At 52.0% G+C, this 19948-nt stretch overlaps 1 protein-coding gene across 1 annotated transcript; it reads right to left on the minus strand.

The window, feature by feature from the left end:
* Positions 1–8550: 8550 nt before the first annotated feature.
* On the minus strand, positions 8551–12957 carry CRYBB3 (crystallin beta B3). The gene is made up of 5 exons (XM_044241089.1): positions 12883–12957; positions 11410–11528; positions 10747–10879; positions 9732–9874; positions 8551–8808 (listed from the first exon to the last, which is right to left on the minus strand). The coding sequence occupies exons 1-5, from the start codon at positions 12955–12957 to the stop codon at positions 8643–8645; spliced, it is 636 nt and encodes a 211-aa protein (XP_044097024.1). The 3' UTR covers positions 8551–8642.
* Positions 12958–19948: the final 6991 nt, after the last annotated feature.

Raw genomic sequence — 19948 nt, forward strand, 5'->3', positions numbered from 1 at the left:
AAACTAGAGCTTCAGCTGGTTCCCCAATGGGTCCCGGTCAGTTGACTCCAGAAAGCAAAGCAGAAAGCAGAAATTTCCTGACCGGAAGAAAAGCGCAGGCCACAGCACCCACACACTGGCCATGCTTGGCCACACTCTGGGTCCCCCTTTGTATCTCACAGAGCCCCCTATCTCCCTGCCTCTCACCCCACCTTCCTCTTCCAGATTGCCTCTCCGCCCCTTGCCCAGAACACCGAAAGCTCCTCTTTGCCGTCCATCTTCTTCCCCCCCAATGAGTGCACACATCTGGGATGGAAGGCAAACTACAGGAAGCAAAGAAGTGAGTGTGATGCCGGACCGTCAGGCACCGTGGTAGGCAGCCGCAAGGTAGGCAGGAGAGAACGTCAGAAAAGTCTGGAACGCCGGCACTGTCTTCTTTCCCACCGGAGGGGCAGTGAACCCAAGCCTGTGTGTCCCCACTGAGGACGGGAGACCAGAGCTCCTGCTCCAGAGAGAATGTCCAGCTGCCAGAAGCCCTTTTCACACCAGAGGCTGGACTAGGCCATCCCCCAGAAAGAAGAAATTCGGATAAGCAGCTTGGGAGCCAAACCTGCTCTTCTCTCCTAAGTAACCAGCCCTGAGAGCCTGTCACAAGGTCAGAGGCACAGCCATGCGGCCCTGGTCATCAGCCTTCTCAAGCTTAAGATTAAGTTCAGTTGGTTCAGTGTGGGGGTGCTGGTTCCACTGTCCACTGGCATTGAGGTCCCGGGTGTGTCATCCTCTCTGTGCCTCAGTTTCCCACTCTGCCAAGTGGGGACAGTCATGGTGCCCAACAGTGTCTATGAGCAGGTTGTGAAAATTGGATGCCATGATTCAGGAAGACGAGACACATTTGGCAGGGGCGCTTGCTAAGTACCCACTGTGATGGCATTAGCTGGGTTATTTCCACCAACCTTCAGCGGCCTTGAAATCCCCTGTTGCTAGGAGCACCCAGAGAGCCCTGGTGGCTTCCTAGCCACTAATAGTCCCAACGCTAGACGTGGAGCAGGCACCTGGGAATGGAGAAATGAAGAGGGCTGGCTCACTAGCCTAGAAACGATGCTGAGCCTTCACTGGTTTGATTCCTTCCACGCACAAACCCTTGGAGTCTCCTCCCTAGTCACTACCAAAACAAAGATGCTGGTGGACCGGTTCTTATTAATAGAGAGTATTGCCTATGTCCGAGCTATGTGCCACACTACCCACCATTACCTCGAAGGCCCAGGACGAAAGAGGTTTTATGACCCATCTCCCCATTTAACAGAAACGAAAACTGAGGCTTCGAGCATGGAAGTCTTTGCCCAAGGTCTCCATGTCTGAAAGGGGTAGCTCCTGGATTTGAACCCAGGCCTCCCACGCTCTCCATCAGGAATAAGGATGAGAGAAAAAGGCAAGGCAAGCACGCGAAGCATTCTTACCAGTGACACCAGCCCCCGAGAGTGCCCGTGGAGCCCGGCCGGCGGGAGGTGGCATTTATACCTTCCCCAGGAGTGCTGGTGCCAAGACGGGTGATTGCTGCATCCCCAGAGAAAGCAGGACAAGAATGCTGGATTAAGCCTACACCAAAGCCCGGGTCAGCAAATGCCCACAGACATTGTGTCTCTGCACAATAATGTCATTAGCTTTTGGATTCGGCCACGCCAGGGTGGTCAGGCGGCTGGGCAAGGGGATGCCCACTTTGCATGCATCAGCCATCCGGCTGCCAGGACCGAGGGCATGCTGGGTTCACTGATGTGACCAGTAGAGCCCTGGGGGAAGGCAGACAGAGGCAAATCTCAGTGGTCCTGGGTGAGGGGAAAAAAGCAAGGAAAGGAGAGTGGCTTGCCAGGGACCGGCATCCACCCACCCACCTGTCCATCCATTCATTCAACAAATGTTCATCAGACATTTACTTGGTGCCAAGCTCTGTTCTGGGGGTAGTGTCGGGGAGGGACTCCAGCCCAGTCTAGACGGTCCAGGAGAGCTCCCAGGAAGATACAGAGTCCTCGGGACTGGAGACAAATTAATGTAGGAAACCAGGCTGGAAGGAGTTCCAAACAGAAAGGGACCATGTGTGGAGACTAGTGTGTTATTTGAAGATCTGAATGCAGGTTAATGAAGCTGAAAGCACGGCAGGGCCCAGGCTAGGGAGTCAAGGAGGAGAGCGGCCTGATGTTGCAGACAAGGAGGGTAAGTTTCCCGCTGAAGACCCCAGGCCGTCCTAGCACCAGCTGTTCTTAAGTGGGTCCCAAGAGCACCCCCAAGAGGTTTCTTCAAACCTCAGGAGCTTTGGGGGTCCTACAAGCACCCACTGCCCCATCGGCCCTTGGCCTTGATGTACATTTCCTCCACTGTGTGTGTCTCTCTCAAAGCCAGCCTGCGTCTTGACCAGATCCAAGATCAGGCAGGAGAGAGGGAACAGCCCTGGGACTCGGAGACCAGATTCCAGTGAGACTTGCTCTCCCCCACCTTCCGTGCCCCTGACAGACAGACAGACAGGCAGAGAGGCAGAAAGACACACAACCATGCTGCTTCTGTCTGTAACACTCCTCACCGCCTGACATGATGCTGTTCCTTTATTCGCCATCTTTCCTATTAGAAGGTAAGCCTCCCCGGGGGGAGGGCCACTGCCTGCCTGGTTCACCGTGGAACCCACGGAGGGCAGATGCATGGGGGCGGGGAGGGGGTTTATTCATTTTCTGGGGCCGCCATAGCAAGGGACTGAGACCGAGGGGCTTAAAACAACAGAAACTTGGGGGCGCCAAATAGTGCAGCCTCTATGGAAACAGGATGGTGGTTCCTCCAAAAATTATCAATAAGATTCCCCTATCACTCTGTGATTCTTCTTATGGATACTCAACCCCAAAGAATCAAAAGCGGCGCCTCAAACAGATACTTGAATGCCCATGTTCACAGTAGCCAAAAGACAGTAGCCAAAAGGCAGAAACAACCCAGACGTTTGTTGACAGGTGAATGCATCAGCAGAGGTTATCCATAAAAGGGAATACAATTCAGCCTTTAAAAAAGAAGGGAATTCGACCTATGTTAGGACATGGATGAACCTTGGGGACATGATGCTAAGGGAAATATACCAGCCGCAAAGTCCAAACCCTGCACGACGCCGCTTACATGAGATTCCTGGGGTAGCTAAATTTATAGAGACAGGAAGCAGACTGGCAGGTGCAAGGGCCTGGGGGAGGGAGGATGGGGCTGGGAGGGGTGGTGTCAGTGTTTAACCGACCCAGCGTCTCAGTGTGAGACGATGAGAAAGTTCTGGAGACGGATGGTGGTGCTGGTCTCGTAACAGCGTGAAGGTACTTTTATGGCACCAAACTGCACATGTAAAATGGTTAAAATGGCAAATTCGATGTTATGTAGTATATTTTAGCACAATGAAAATGTCTGAACAAGCCCGTCCCCCAGAAATGTATTGTCACACAGGTCCAGGGGCCAGAAATCTGAAATCAAGGAGGGCGATGCTCCCACCAAAGGCTCTAGTGGGGCAAACCACAAAACACCTGACTTTCGGTGTGTCCCGAGCTGTCTGCCCCTTCTAGGCCCTGAGCTTGGTCCAAGCTCAGCCATGTCCATACCCGTGGCACCTGCCTGGGCCCAGCACAACGTAAGTGCTCAGAAGGTTTTTGCTGACTGTTCAAATTAATCAGTGAATAAGAAATACAGAGATGAGCGAAGTTGTCTTAGTCTGGGTATTACTGGAAGCAGACGCTAAGACAAGAGTTTACAGACAGGTAGTTTATTGGAGAATTGATCCCAGGAGCAATCAGCAGAGAAGGGAAAGCAGCCAATTAGGTGTATCCGTGAGCAGGTTACCCTAGGTCTCCTTGAAATGACATGAGATTGTGTGATCCATTCTGGCCAACAGATTCTGAGATGTCTCAGATGTCTGGTCATTTTATCACAGACTTTCCAGCATTTTGTCTTCCCTTGCCCTGAGATGCATTGTTACAACCTCTTGTAACAATTCATGGGGTCTATGAATGACTGGGTGAAGAAGACCAGCATTAGAGATGTGACCCAGGATGAGAAATAAACCATCACTGCTAAACCATCAAGACTTGGGGGCTCTTCGTTACCCAGCATAGCCTGACTGATACATGGGGAGAGAAGATTTGGACCTCCTCTCTGCCTCATGTTGCTACAAAGAGGATAGGCCTTACTGTCCCCAAACACAGTTTACTCCTTAGATGCAGGAACCAGAGCTAAGAATCTTTGAGATCCTCAAGTGGAAAAGTTCTCAACTCTATCAGAACCAACACTCCCTTCTCATGACTTTCATTTTGCGACGTTCCGCTTTCCTGGAACAAAATTGATCCTATAATCCCCATATGTTCTTGCTTTCAAATTAAATTCATCCTAAAGTGCCCTGTCTATAATATAAAGGAATAATAAAATGAAAGGTGTAATAATACATATTTCAATATGAAAGGTTTGAGCACAGTGATTATACCAGATGAAATAACAAAGGAGTTGGAGGTGTTTGTGCTACTTATCATAGACAGGTTTGGATAGGAAAGTGATATTGAATAGAACATGCGTTTGACATGCTCACATGCCTCAGAACAACTGTACTGAACATAACACAGCCACACGTGTGGACTGGCCCAGTGGTGATTTATCACTGATGCCAACTCCACGGCCAACACCGTCACGGGCCCCATGATTTCACAAAATGGGGAAGAATGCTTGGGCAAGTTCTCACCTGAGGAGTGGGAGATGCATTTGCTGAGGCTCGCCAAGGCTGGGGTCCCAGGAGAATGACCACAGAGCCTGCTGCCCGGCTCCCAAGAACCCTTGGGCTCCAGTCCTGCCTCCATGAGCCTGGTTCACCCCCAGGCCCCCTTTTCCCAGTGAAGCCTTGGTGCCGCTTGGATTCTCACCATGCAGCCTAGTTGCCTTATGTCCTTGTTTGCGCTGGAGTCCTTAGGACAAACCCCCGTTGCCAAGTAATTGGGAAGTCCCTGCTCCACACAACTATGGAGTCCATCTCCAGAGTCACCATTTTCAATGATGAGGTGGAAGATTATCCCTTACCAGGCCATTCCTCTGTTTTACCCATTGTTCTCTGCCTTTCCTGCAAATTATATTCGTGTTAATACCAACAATTGGGGCGCCTGGGTGGCTCAGTCGTTAAGCGTCTGCCTTCAGCTCAGGTCATGGTCCCAGGGTCCTGGGATGGAGCCTTGCATCGGGCTCCCTGCTCAGTGGGGAGCCTACTTCTCCCTCTCCCACTCTCCCTGCTTCTGTTCCCTCTCTTGCTGTGTCTCTCTCTATCAAATAAATAAATAACATCTTCAAAAAAAGAATAGTCACAACAACCTATGAGATAGGTAGTGTTATTAGTCCCGAGTTACGGATGAGAGCATCAAGGTACAGAGAGGCTAGGCAACTTGCCCAAAGGCACACAGCAAGTGGTAGAGCCTGGAAAGGACACCAAGTGGTAAGAATCAAGAGCCCCATTCAGTCATTCTGCTCCTTACCCCTTGACCATGCTTCTCTAACCGGTAGACTACACTGCCTCTCGATTAAACAGGTAAAGTGATTTCCTAACCCTCACCCGCAACCCCCTTATCACCAGGAGATACTCTTACTTTATTATCCCTTTCAGACTCTGTCCCTGCAGAAGCTAGAATTTGCATCTAGAGGAGCTAAGCATGGCCTCTTGGAGTTATATGGGCCTGGGGTCAAATCTCAGCTCTGCCCTCTTAGGCTGTGTGACCCCAGCAGTCAGCTTTCCCTCTCTAAGCTTCCCAGGCCGTTAGGAGGATTGAATGGGAAAATGCCTTGGAGAGAGCAAGCTGTCCCTGAGCCAGATGGTTAGTACAGGTCGGAGGCTTTGGGTGTGACCCTGGATCTGGGTCTGGTGACTCCCCACCTCTAGAGTCAGTCCACCTGCAAACCCCAGAGCCAACCACAGAGTGGACAAGCTGGCAGGCCGGGGCTGGGGTGGGGGATGGGCGGGATGAGCTTTGGAGGCAGACGGGAACTTGAGTGCTATTCCCACCACTCTGTAGAGCTCTGGTACTCGGGGCAATTTGCTTCAGGGCTCTGGGCCCCCATTGCTCTCTCTGCCCATGGGGATCAGTGTCGCCTGTCAGCAGGTTAGAGATGACACCGTAAAGCACCCTTCAGTGTACTCTGCTGGGTGGGAGTCGGTGGGGACAGTCGGTGGTTTCTATTTTTGTTGTTGCTGCTGTTGATTTTTTTCTCTGCCATGTGTCCCTGTCCCTGAGGCACATGTCGCAGGGAGCTGGGCTCAGGAACCAATGTTCTAGCGTCTGTACACAGAGTGCAAACCTCAGCTCTAACCCTTCTTGTAGGAAGGTGATGCCGCCTCCCTGAGCCTCGGTCTCCTCATCTGTGAAATTGGATGAACGACAGTGCCTGCCTTTCGAGGTCATCTTAGGGTTCAGTGACCCAGATCAAGTTCCAACAAGCCTAGCGCCGGGTGTAGCATTGAGTAAGGACTGATTTACAAAGCAAAACAAGATCTCTGTCTGTGAGAGGGGGTGAGACTCGGGGACAGAGGGAGGAGGCAGAGGGAGGAGTGGGGTACTGCCATCCTTTCTGGGGGAGGAGTCAACCCTGCCCTTGGTCCACCTTGTTGCTGAGTGTCCCTCACCTTCCACCCCAAGCCTGACGCCCCACTCAGCTCTCCCCTACACCCCAAAGTAAAAATAATTCAAGGTGATGGCTCAGCTGTGCATATATATTTTTAAATATGTAGGCTAAGTAACCGCAATTGCTGTATTCTTTTCAGCGCCTTCCTGAGGCTCCCTCAGACCATCCGCACACCAGCTGCATCAGTGGTGGGGACACTGCAGGTGGCTGGGACCGGCTCTGTGCACAACAGGGGAACCAAATCAGGGAAGCACACAGGACAGGTTCATGGAGATGGGAAGGCTGAGGTCAGGTCCCTGGGACCGCAGGAAGTCAGCTGTCACCTGACTTTCTGAGAGGACACTCCCTCCTCATTCCACGGGGGCCAGAGGAGACCCCCATTTATGGCTGGCCCTGCCATGGCATCCCCCTTCGGCCAGATGAAGGCACGGAGGATCGGAGAAGTCACGGTCATTGGGGGGAGGTGGGATGGGGGCTCAGTCTTCCAGCTGAGGCTGCAGAAGCCCTCTGGGAGGTGGACAGAGCTACCAATACATGGAAAAGAGACGTTCAGAGAGATCATACCATCAGGGCTCAGCTGGTGGCCTCCCGGCTTATCCCCCTGCATCCCCTGTGGCCCCATGGTCTACACTCTGCTCTACAGTTAGAAGAATCCTATTAAGTCATATCTGGCCTCCTTCAGACTCTCCATGGCTACAGGGAGGTGGGAGTCTGTGGAGCCCTAACTATTCTGACCTCACTCCCTCTCTGACCACTCCCCCACTCAACTGCTTACTCCTTTCTGGACCGACTGTGGTCCTCACCAAGTCTCCATCACACAGCCACACTCCTGGTTGGGACCTTCACACCCACTACTCCTCTACCTGGAATGTTCTTATGGTTCATTCAGGTCTCAACTCAAATGTCACCGCCTCAGAGCAGAGTTCTCTGACCAACCCACCCCCCCACACCATCAGCTGCCATCATAATATTGCACTGCCTTCTGTAGCGTGATTCAGAATCTACTTGTTTGTCTGTTTCCTGTCGGTCTTCTAGAAGGTGAACTCTGGGAGAGCAGGACTTTGTTTTGTTCCCTGCTGTGTCCTCAGGCTTCAGACAGGGCCTGGCATTTGCTGAATCAAGTCATGAAAACAGACAGTGACAGAAAGTTGGAGGGGGACATGAAGGATAGATGGATGGATGGGTGGACAGATGGATGGGTGGGCGAGAGATAGAATGGATGAATCAATGGGAGGATGGATGGATGGATGGACGGATGGACGGACAGATGGACTGATGGGTGGATGGATGGATGGACAGATGGATGAGTGGGCAAGAGATAGAATGGGTAGATCAATGAGAAAATGGATTGATGGATGGGTGGACAGATGGATGGGAGAGAGAGAGAATGGATGGATCAAAGGGAGGATGGCTGGCTGGATGGATAGATGGACAGATGGACTGACAGATGGATGGATGGATGGGTGGATGGATGGATGGGAGAGAGACAGAATGGATGGATCAATGGGAGGATGGCTGGCTGGCTGGATAGATGGACAGATGGACTGATGGATGGATGGATGGGAGAGAGACAGAACGGATGGATCAATAGGAGAATGGATGGAAAGAACTGATTGAAGAATGCATGGAAGGATGGATAGAAAGATGGGTGGGTAGAAGGATGGATAGACCGATGGATAGATGGATGGACAGACTGAAAGATGGAAACACAGGAAAACAAACAAAAAATCAGTGCAAGTCGCTCATGTGATTCTGCCAAAAACAACCAGAGCCTTGGGTAGGAGCCCAGCTCACAGCCCCCCTTGGGGGTTCTCAGAACCCAAAGCCCCAGCCCCCTCAAGAAGGGACGCAGAGGAACATAGCAGGTGGGGGACCGGCCCCAGGCTTTATTGAGCAGATTCCGGGGAAGGGGGGACAGGCAGACCATCACCCTGGCCCTGGAGCCTCCTCTTCTTGCCTCTGCTGCCCCCCAGGGCGGGCCTGGGCCACTGGGGCCTGGGTGCCCTTCAGCTGCTGAGGAAACAGCCCCGCTTGTGCCACTTCTGGTCGCGGATGCGGCGCACGGACTGCAGCTGCGGCTGGTTCGCATCCCACTCATTCCAGTGGCGGTACTCGCCCCGCTCGAACACATACTGGCGCCCGCGGTAGCCAGGGAACTCATAGCCAACCCACCTGCCGGGAACCAAGGTCAGAATGAGGACGGTCAGGTCCCTGCCTCCAGCCACACCAAGACTTTTAAAGCCAGCAACTGACCATGCTCTCTGCCTGGCTAAATTTCTCCCTGGCTCCCCAGTGCCCTTCAGATGAATTCAAACTCACTGCCAGCTCACAGGTCCTGCATGAACCATCTCCCGCCTCATCCCTCAATATTCCTTCTCCACACCCCATACTCCAACTCTACTTTCCTTGAAGTGGCATGTCTCTGAGCCCTTACACAGGCTGTTCCTTCCACCTGGAACGTTCTTCCTCGTCTCATCCGTGGCCCTCTTTCCCTTTTCATTCATATTCTTTACATCTCAATTTATATGTCTCCTCCTCCAGGAAAGCCCTTGCTGATTCCCCCAGGCTGAATCGAGTGCCTGGAGGGGACTCCCAGAGCCCCAGTGTGTCCCCCTCATCGCAATCCTGATCACAGTGACTTGTGGATATCTGTCTCCTTGTCTCCCTGGCAGACTAAAATTCTTAAGGGCAGAGGCTGTGTAATCCTTATTGCTCCTCTACTCTGCACATAAAAATATTTAGAAAAAAGCTTTTGAATAAATTATTGTCAGGGAGAGGTGGCACCCTTCAAGGCTCAACCCCAGCCCATAGGGTGAGATGCAGTCACTGACAAAGGGAGGGTGATCTTAAGATTGCATTAACAGAGGTATTAAGCCTGGAAGGAGGGAGGTGATGTACCATGTACTCTCCCATGTGCTATTCAGCTCCTACCTAGAAAACCACTATGTCACTTCTTACCCAGTAAGAAAGACCAGGATTATGAAAAGGACCTGGAAGAGCAGGGGGCGGCCACTGTGTAGGAAACACAGTGAAGAGAGATTCTATTTGGAGCCAGAGGACAGGGCAGTGGCAGGAGTGGGGAATGGGTCCCTTACGTCCCGTTGATGGCCCGGATGCTCGCCACGCGGTCCTGGAAGCCATGAGCCCAGAGGCTGGGCACGTCATCATCTACTATTTCCATCTTGCGGCCGCTGAAGGCTGGATTCTCAAACAGGTGCAGCTTGTGATCTGGGCCATCCTGGGGGTGGGATCACGGAGTGAGTGGGCTGTTCCCACTCTCGGAGTAGGAGTTGGGAGGTGTGGGGAAGAGTTCAGTGACCACACAGCCAGGCCGACCACCAAGCCCATTGCCTGAGGAACAGGATTCCCGAGAGGCCCGCACAGGGGACAGGGGTTAGGCCCACACAGGGGACAGGGCGGTTCCTCCAGAGCCACTCTCCTTAGGAATCTTAGAGCCAGGCATCCATGACACCAAGAGGGGGCCTTTCAGCTCTTGTGAAACCTCACCATTTAGCAGATAGGGAAACCAAGGCACAGAGAGGCCAGAAGGTGATAAAAGTCAATAACAGAGGAGGATTCCCTGTTCAATAAACCAGGCTCTGATGTGGTCTTCTTAGCTTTCCTCCTGCTGTCATCCAAGCAGGCATCGGTTACTGTGACAAGAAGAGAGGGCTGGAGCAGCCACCGAGAGTGGAGAAAACAGGTGGGGGGAGCAGAGTGACAATTTAAAAGTATCACTGTGGACCGAGTCCCTCCTGGGTGTTTGGGAAAGGCAAGTGAAGAATCAGAACCTTTCTGAAGCTACTTTCTGAATGTGTTGCTTTGAGCACAATACTGATCCGAGGCTGGGCCATGAGGCTTCTGATTTTTAACAGGGTTACGCAGAGAAGTGTCAATGCTGTGCTGCGAATTCAAGATGTGAATCCTGGTGTCCTGATCCCCAGCCCCATGACCATAGCCAGCTTCCTCTCATCCCATGCAATCTCTCAGGTTGGAGATGAAGAGGGCCCTTCCCAAGCCGGACCTGTACCAGCCCCACCCTCCTCTGAGCTTCTGCAGGGAGCTTGGATGACAAGCTTCTAGGAGGTCCCTGAAGCGGGAGGTACTTACGATGAGCAGAGGGCGGAGGGACAGGAGGCTATCACTGTGGTGGCTGTTGGACCAGGCATCCCAACGAGGGTAATCTCCCTTCTCCAGCACAAACTGCTCCCCGCGGAAGGCTCTGCGCTCGAATGCCAGCCACCTGCAAGAGGAAGCAAGCCTGGGTCACTGCTGCTGCTGCTGCGGGAGGGCCCTTGTCTAGTGAGGAAGGACCCCCACGCTGTTGACCTTTGACTTTCAACGCTCCCTCCAACCTGACCGCGGACCCGAGTATTAAAGGAGTTCCTAGAACATCCTGGAAGCTGAGACTGAGACAGAAAATCATCCCGGGAAATAGTATGGAGAATCTATTTTATATGCAGCCTCCATGTAAGTGCTTGGGAACGTCCTTCCAGTGTCTGGCACATAGTAGGTATTCCAAAGACAAATTCCTCTCCCTCCTTCTCCTTCACCTCATTATTAAGTTATTGTTGTTATTTATGTGCATCTTTCCATTCGTTTTCACAAAAACTCTGAAGTGCATGTTATCCCCATTTGAGAGAAGGGAAAACTGAGGCCGGAGATAGGAATGGAGTCGTTTATGGCCCCTGAGCCCTAGAACGGGAACCCAGCCCTCCTGCCTCCCAGGAGGTTCGGGGCTGTGAGGAGGGGGCTGGGGGTCCAGGTACTCACGGCCCAGACTCCACCTGGATGGAGCCCACCTTCTCCAGCAGGCTCTCCGTCAGATTGGGGCACTCGGCCGAGAGCTCGCACCGCTTGCCCTGGAAGTTCTCCATCTCGTACACAATCACCTGAAAGGGCAGCACCCTGAGCACCCCACGGGGTGTCGAGCTCCCAGTCCCAGGCCCAGACCCCAGCCTGCACAGTCCCGCTTGGGGCAGGGCAGGGAGGTACCACCCATCCCCTGGGCTCCATCCGCTCTGCCATGACCCCTCCGGAGCCAGCACGGGCCAAGAGCTTGCACTGCCCCCTCGTGGCCATCGAAGGGAACGCCTCCAGGAACCTCAATTAAAGGAGGGATTGCAACTAGCATTTGACAGGTCCCTCTATCTGGGAGAGTGAAATGACCCAGGGAAGGAAATGAAGCCACTTATGGCCAGGAGGAAATGTGGGCCCCGTTTTAAACTTCTCAAGAGGGGCCAGAAAACTATATTTCCCTGAATGTGAATTTTCCCTGTGCCTGACAACGGAAAACACCAATCGGCAATCTCTGGGCCACTCTTCACCAGTCCGATGTCCAGAGAGGAAAAGGCTGCGAAGGAAGAGGAAGGCTACACCTTTCTTATCCACCCAAAGCACAAACTGTCTTCAGAGAAGATCCCTGGGGACACCTCTCTTCTGGTTGTTTTATAGAAGGTTCAGAAAGGGTAAGTCTCTTGTCTCAGGCTGCGCAGCACATTAGGTAGAAGCACCAGTATTCAAGAAGTGGGCTGGCAGTTTTCTCCCCTGCCCTGGTGCAGACAGGGCATGGCCCACAGGTGCCAGGGGAACAGGAAGGGCCGGCAGTGGCACCCACCTTCGTGGTGGGCAGCTGCCTCTGGGGCTTTGCAAAGGCCTTGAGAAGTCCCTAGACCAGCCCTGTGCTCCCACCAATCAGGCCCCGTGCCGGGCAGTTCTCTGCTTCTTTTCCACTCTCTTCAAAGCCACCAGCACATCTGAAGGAATGCCCTTGCCCACAGTTATCCTCTTAGTCAGCCCATCCTCAGACCCTGTCTCAGATTAAAGCCCCTAGGAACAGCTTGGAGAGGGAAGAGCTGGCAAATTCCCACTTTTGGAATTCTCCTTAGAACCAATTCTGGGGGCTGAGATGGGGAGCATTGCTCCCATTTTCCAGATGGGGCTGTTGAGGCCCAGAGAAGCCGGGGAACTGGACTGAGGTCAGGCAGGAGAGTTAGCGCCCTGTCTCCTGAGACCCCGGGGCCTCTTTGCCCCATGGAGTCAGGTTGCGTTTGGGCAACCAGTTCCCTTCTGCAGATGAGGACACAGAAGAGAGGAGACGCAGTACAGTCATGGTGAGCGAGGTGTCTTCCCAGCCCCTGATGGCTGGAAGGGCCGCTGTTCCTTTCTGCCTGGCAAAGAAGCTGACCCCGAGGCCCAAGGGCAACCCCAGCCCCACAGCCCCTGGGACCCCTCCCTGCCCTATACCTTGTAGCTGCCCCCAAGGCCTCCATGGCTCTTGCCAGCCGCAGCCTGCTCTGGCGTTCCATGCTGTTCCGCCATGTCCCCAGGAACACCTCTGGCTCCAACCAAAGGAAAACGAGTGAGTCACCAGGTCCCCCCTGGGCCACACCAGGTGCTGATGTGATTGAAGTCAAAGACGAGCATTGGAGCCGGGCTGCCTATGGGATATGGTCATCACTCCCTGCCTTCGGTCATTCAGTCATTCAACAAACATCCACCAAGCGCCCATCGTGGGCCACAGGGACTGGCACAGTCAGTGGGTTCAGGATCCCTATTTCATAGAGGGAAACCTGAGGTCCGGTGAGCTGAAGCCACTTCCCCAAGGCACATAGTGAGGGAGCCACCAGGAGGGGTCCTGCCTCCAAAAGGCCTGCCATTTCCCTTCCCCTTCACCCAATTGCTTCCCGCCACCCAAAATGGGGTTCTTCAAGCTCCGTGTAGACACACCATGCCTGGACCCTGCCAGAGTGTGGGCTTCAGTGGGGTTCCTCTACAGGGATCTCTCCCACCTCCATGCTCTGGGTTAGTCTTCTGTTCATTCATTCCTCTGTCCACCAAAGATTCTATGAGCACCTGCTCAGTGCCTGGCCTGCTGCTGGGTGACCGGGGTGAACAGGAGACCACAGACTGGTAGGAAAGGAACAGACAGACATCTAGAGAAAGCATGATGCGGAAATGGGTCCTGGAACACCAGCAGCAGCCCAGTTTCCGTACATTTGGTTATTCATTCCATGTGCATTTATGAAGCACTTAGTGTATACCAGACACTTCAAGAGACACAGACACAGAGAGACAGTTCCCCTTCATCCCTGTGGGGACAGGACCCAAGGTAGTCATGACAAGGTAGTCATGGGAGGATTATCATGATCTCCATGACACATGGACACACGGGACTGTTATCCAGTTTATCAGCGTGCGCGCACACACACACACACACACACACACGCTCCCGTGATCACACAGTCACATCACACCCATTGAACACGACAGCCTTCCCCTCTCTCTTTCACACGCACACCATACCCTTTTCAGACACAGACCCAGTGCCAGCTCCTGAAAGACCCCCAGGATCCTTGGCAGTCTTCCAATTGGCTTGCTCCCCCCCACCTCCAGCTATGCTCAGTCTTTGGAGGCCCCCTTCTCCTAAGCACATGCCCAGGGGCTCAACCCTGGCCACCTCCCTCGGACACCAGTGGAGCTTGGTGGCTCGAAGGGGTCCTCCCTCTTGGCTCCAACCCTTAAGTGAGTCCCCAGTTTGTGCAGGGGTCCACCGTGCATGCTGCAGGGAGATCCCCAAAGGCCTGGGCCTGCAAGTTCAGCCCTCGCCTCCCCGCCCCTGCCCGTCCCAGAATGAACCTGCTGCTGTAGCCTCAGGAAGAACAGAGGGGCCAGCACCGTCTGCAGACTCAGTCTGCCTTTGCTAGCAGTGTCCTATTTATGGGCGCTTTTCGACAGCCCAGCACATCTCAGCCTGCTGACATAGCGCCCTGTCCACCCAATTCCGTTCAGGCCATTTCACTTCAATAGTAGGCCCAGGAGGCCCTAGTGCCTGTGTCCCTCCGCCATGGCCCCCGATGGCGTCTCAGGGGCTGACGGACCTCATCAGTTTTGTGGAAAGCCTGACAGCACTAGGGGGGTGTATTGGGGTGTAGAGCTCTCCAGTGCCCTTTCTTGGGCTTCCCGGAGCCATCACTTCCTGTTTGGGTGAATGACAGCCTTGGAAGGACACCGGCCCTTAAAGTGAGGGACCCCAGAATCATTCAGTTTTCCCATGGGCCACATGGCCTAAGGTTTAGATCAGATGACCGGAAATATAACCCTCAAATTGGGTTTCCATGGGATGCTGTAACGGACCCGATGAAGGTTTATTTTCTTCCTATAGAAGGCATATACAATGGACAGCTCCCATTTATTGAAGACCTACTGTGTGCAAGGCATTGTGCCAGCTTCATGAACATTATGTTTAATCCTCCCCCAGCCTCTTTAGGGAAGGAATTGTGATCCCCCTTTCAAAGATGGCTCAGAAACTGAATTCAGAGAGGTGAAATCATTTACCCCAAGTTAACAGCAGAAAGAAGGAGGGGTTGGCTTGCCACAGGGCCTATATCTTAGCTTTAATAGAAATAAAGGTGATTATGATAGTCACCTTATTTGTGACCCCCCAAAAGAAACAAACCCAAACAAACAGAAACCAAGAAACAGGGGCGCCTGGGTGGCTCAGTGGGTTAAGCCTCTGCCTTTGGCTTAGGTCATGATCTCAGGGTCCTGGGATCTAGCCCCGCATCAGGCTCTCTGCCCGGCAGGAAGCCTGCTTCCCCCCACCCCCCTCTGCCTGCCTCTCTGCCTACTTGTGATCTCTGTCAAATAAGTAAATAAAATCTTTTTAAAAAAGAAACCAAGAAACAAATCCAAATCAAAAACATAGGCGCATGCATTTTCTAAGTATAATTAGTGATTATTGGAAGACTAAAACGGAGGGAAGGCCAAGGAGTGAATGGTTACAGAACAGGGTTTGGTTTTGTCATGGTTTTTGGCTGAAGTCCTCCAGTTGGCCTACAACTCGGTTACCCCACACCCCTGGAGATGGTGGTGGGACACTGTGGGTGGTAGCTGCCCTCTGGAAGCAGGTGGACCTGTGTGACTTTGGGTGAGATGCTGGAGGTCAGCAGCACCCGTAAATGGACAACCACGGAGAGATCATGGAACCAAGTGCTCGGCTCATGCTCCTACTTGCTTCTTCCACTCACTGAGGATGATGCCCGCTATTGATAGTTCAAACCCAGGGACTACCTCCTGCTGGTGACCACAGAACGCAGAGGTGGATTCGACCCCAACCTTGGGATGCAGCCACCACCTGCTAGTGATCTAAGAGGGAAAAAAGAGCTGGTGTGACGTCCTCCGATCAGATCCTTTAGGATCCCAAGGACCTACTGCGTACCCAGCACCTTCACACATGTTTCCTTTCCTTGGGCTTGAGTTCTCAGTATTGGCACTATTGCCATCTGGGGCCGGTCAACTCTTGGTAGTGGGGAGCTGTCCTGTTCACTGTGGGGATATTGAGCAGAATCCCCAGTCTCTACCCCTTAGATGCCAGCAGCATCTCCCTTCCCTCTTTGCAATAAGCAGAAATTCTCCCGTCATTACCTTTGCCAGGTGTCATGGCGGGGGTGGGGGGTGGTGCACACAGTCCACCCAGTTGAGAACCACTGCCTTCAACTCTTGCCCACTGAGGTCACTAACACCATCCCCCATATGGGAGCTCCGATGCTCAGCGATATCTCACAGCCGGGAGGAGACAGAGTGAGCATTCAAGCCCATGTTGAATGGAGATTCTGCTTTGTCTCCATGGGTCCCCCTGACCCAGGACCCCAGCTCCCCCCTTCCTGCCACGTGGCCCCCAGCTCAGCAGACAACAGACCGATTCAGCTGGGGACGGGCGTGCATGCATGGGAGAGTCCATTCATCCACCCACTGACACACCGAGTTCTTCAGTGCAACTTGCATCAAAGCTTTATTTGCTATTTTCATGGTCTGAATGCAACATCTTTGTACATGCAGAGGTCATTCTGTGTGACGGCAGTTGGCCAGGTCCCCAACTGTTCTTCTGTGCGTAGGAAACCTCTTTACAGTTACAAAATATAAAAGCACTTGTAGATACCCAATACTCTGTGAGGTCCAGGAAGCCCCGTTTGTTTCAACGTTAAAAATATAGGTTTTTCTAGATGAATTCTCAGTCACACGAGTAGAGATTCTTTCTGGGATTGGAGAAAGTGCCTGTCGTCCACCTTCTGTTCAGAACCCCTTAGAGCTTGTGAATTCGTAAGGCAATTGCAAGAATGCCAGCAGGCTGCAGGTATAACTTTCCTGTACACGGGACTCCAGTTTCTTTCCTGCCATGACTCAGGAAGGGACTCAGAAGAAAGGCTCAGAAAATATAGTGTATTTATATGTATTTTCACTCCCCGCCCCTTCCTACAAAGTGTTTTGAGGATCAGAGTCATCTGGGAAGTGCATCACTTCTAGAATATTGGTATGATTCAGGAAACAACACAGTACAAAATATCTTCCATAACACAATATATTACTTTGTGAGCCCCCAGTTTACAGATCTATAAGGATATGTGGAATGAGACCGGCAAAAAGCTCAAATTGTTCTTTAGACAATGGCGTGGTTTTGTTTGTTTGTTTTTACAGTGTGAAACCATTAGAGACTGTCCAAAAAAAAAAAAAAAAGGCCAGTCTGATTCATGGAGGAAGATTATCAGGTAGCAGGTTAGAGGGTGACTCTAAGGAAATTTGGGGGTGGGGGAGGGGGATAAGCTGATTGATTTTAAAGGTTAATTTGCTAGGAACCTCAGGCTGATTTTCCAGAACACAAGATTTCTGCACCCCTCCCTGAAGGACCCAATCCAAACCAGAGAAAGCAAATTCTAGAGGGGTGGCAGCCAAAGGGGAGAGGCTGGTGAAGACCGTGGCTTTCCACGTGGCTCTGAATTTTCAGAACCTCAGTTCCCCCAAATCCCTACAGGGTTGACTCATAGCAGCTCCTCAGCAGAGCCGGATCCATGGCTCCCCAGGTGGCTGTCGCCGAGGGTGGGCCCCCGTCCAGATGTGGAGTGGCTCCCTCCATGTCAACATTGTCCCTCTTACTCCGTGGACTCACAAGGCCATGGGAGTTTTGCTTCCACGTTTTAACATGTGGTGGAGGAAGAAAGGCACAATTGAGGGCGTGGCAGGCTTCCCCGTGACTGCAGTGACCTGTCACGGTGTAACTTAGGGGCAAGGGTGTCTTCCGTTGGATGGAACTTTTCTCCTGCCTCCACATCTCCCCCTCGGATTCACCCTGAAATGCTAGTTTACACGAAGGCTAAGTAATCTGGCTTCCTGTACTGAATGATGGGACTGGGGGGTGGGGGGGTGGGGGAGGGGACTCACGGGGATTGAGGGCACAAAACAGACACTGGTGAGGGAGAGGCAGGCTCCAGTCCTTTCCGTGGAACACTGTCTTCCACGCAGGCCCAAGTCGCCTTTAAAAACGCACGTAGTTTTGGAGGTGATTTGACCACATACCTGTGGATTTTCAGCTTTGTGATCATGCCCAGCTTCTGGGGCAATCTGGGGGCATCATAGTGGAAATTTAAATGTATAAGCGTTAAGTGGACAAGGCAGCTGCTAGGGCTGAGGACAAGCAGCTGAGCTGCCTTCTGCCGGGGGAAGCATGCCAATGGTTTCCTCCACTTTTTTGCACAGCCTCTAAGCTCTGGGACCTCAGGCTCAAGCCTATTTCGACGTTCGCTCCTTAGCAATACCTGGAGTTGGCCTCGTTTCCCTGGAGGCACAAAGGCAAACACCTTTGTCTGAAAGGGGTTGCCCTGTCTCCCTGGAAGAGCTTTCACCTGATTGTCCTCTTCTTGAATCCTGGATAGCCTGAGGCTGTCAGGTTTGTGTCACTCAAAAGCCCCAACATGAAACAACGCGAGGTTTCAGTTTCACCAGAATTTCTCTGGGGGCACCAAGGAATTCTCCACAATACTGATTTTTGAGGCCCCACTGTGGGGTTTCATAGGCCAAAGGCCTCTGTTTCATCAGGCAAAGGCCATGAGGAAGAGGATCTAGATACACACTTAACAAAACACCAGCCATCAAAACGCTAATGTACAAAGGATGTGTGTGTGTGTGTGTGTGTGTGTGTGTGTGTTTAGATACGGACTTATCAAAACACCAGCCATCAAAACGCTAATGTACAAAGGATGTGTGTTTGTGTGTGTGTTTAGATACGGACTTATCAAAACACCAGCCATCAAAACGCTGATGTACAAAGGGCGTGTGTGTGTGTAGAGATTGTACATACATAGGGATTTGCGTTCTATGAAAGGCTCTCATTTAAGGAGAGCCAAAGGCCCCCAGAAAGCTGATTGGATGAGGGCAGGTGACTTGATTGCATACAAACGATTAAGGCATATTAAGTTAGTTTAAAAATAGATTTCCAAAGGCGGCTCCAGGCCAACTCAAGAAACTAGCAAACAACCTCTTGCTTAGCATCAGAGAGCTCAGTCAGCTTACAAAGAAGGGAAAACCAACAACGCACTTGCCCAGCTATCTGAAAAAGTTCCAAGCATCATTCACTTCTAACTTCACTGGACTGAGCGTAGCGGGGTCCAGAGGTCAAGGGGAGTCTGCATGGAGAGGGTGGCTCCTGACCCACTGTGAGGGTCTGCTGTGCAGTAGAGAGGTGAGGCTGCTCTCGTCAGTTTCATGGGAGGGGGGTGGACTTTGTATGTTTTAATCATCAAGGAATTAAATGGATTTCTGTTTCCAATTAAGGTGTGGGAGGTTAGGCAAAAGATCTCCAGGTTAATCTCAAGTTTAAGTCTCCAGGTTAAGTCTCATGTTTTTCTTTCCTCTTGGGTATACTTGGGCTACAACATTCATAATTAAGAATCGGAGAGTTTTGCGTTGTATCTACAGTCTCATTGAACAGAGCAGGTCAGTTCCTATTGTCTAAGATGGTACCAAGGGGCCCTTCCCACCTGAAGGAAAGACAGACAGCAGCCAGGAAGCATTGGTCAGAACATGAGGAGTGACTTTAAAGGGGACCTAGTGACCTGGAAAGCCATTGTATCAACATTGTTTCAAAACATTAACCAGATCTAGGGGCTCCTGGATGGCTCAGTTGGTTAAGCATCTGACTCTTGATCTTAGCTCAGGTCTTGATCTTAGGATCATGAGTTCAAGCCCTGCATTGAACTTAAAAACAAAACAAAACCACAAAACCCCACAAAACAGAACATTAACCGGATCTAAAAGAAAGGAAAAGAAAGAAAAGAAAAGGGGCGCCTGGGTGGCTCAGTTGGTTAAAGCCTCTGCCTTCAGCTCAGGTGATGATCCCAGGGTCCTGGGATCGAGCCCTACAACGGGCTCTCTGCTTAGCAGGGAGCCTGCTTCCTCCTTTCTCTCTCTGCCTGCTTCTCTGCCTACTTGTGATTTCTGTCAAATAAATAAATAAAATCTTTAAAAAAAAAGAAAGGAA

Source organism: Neovison vison, chromosome 3, assembly GCF_020171115.1.
Source record: "Neovison vison isolate M4711 chromosome 3, ASM_NN_V1, whole genome shotgun sequence".
Taxonomy (NCBI): domain Eukaryota; kingdom Metazoa; phylum Chordata; class Mammalia; order Carnivora; family Mustelidae; genus Neogale; species Neogale vison.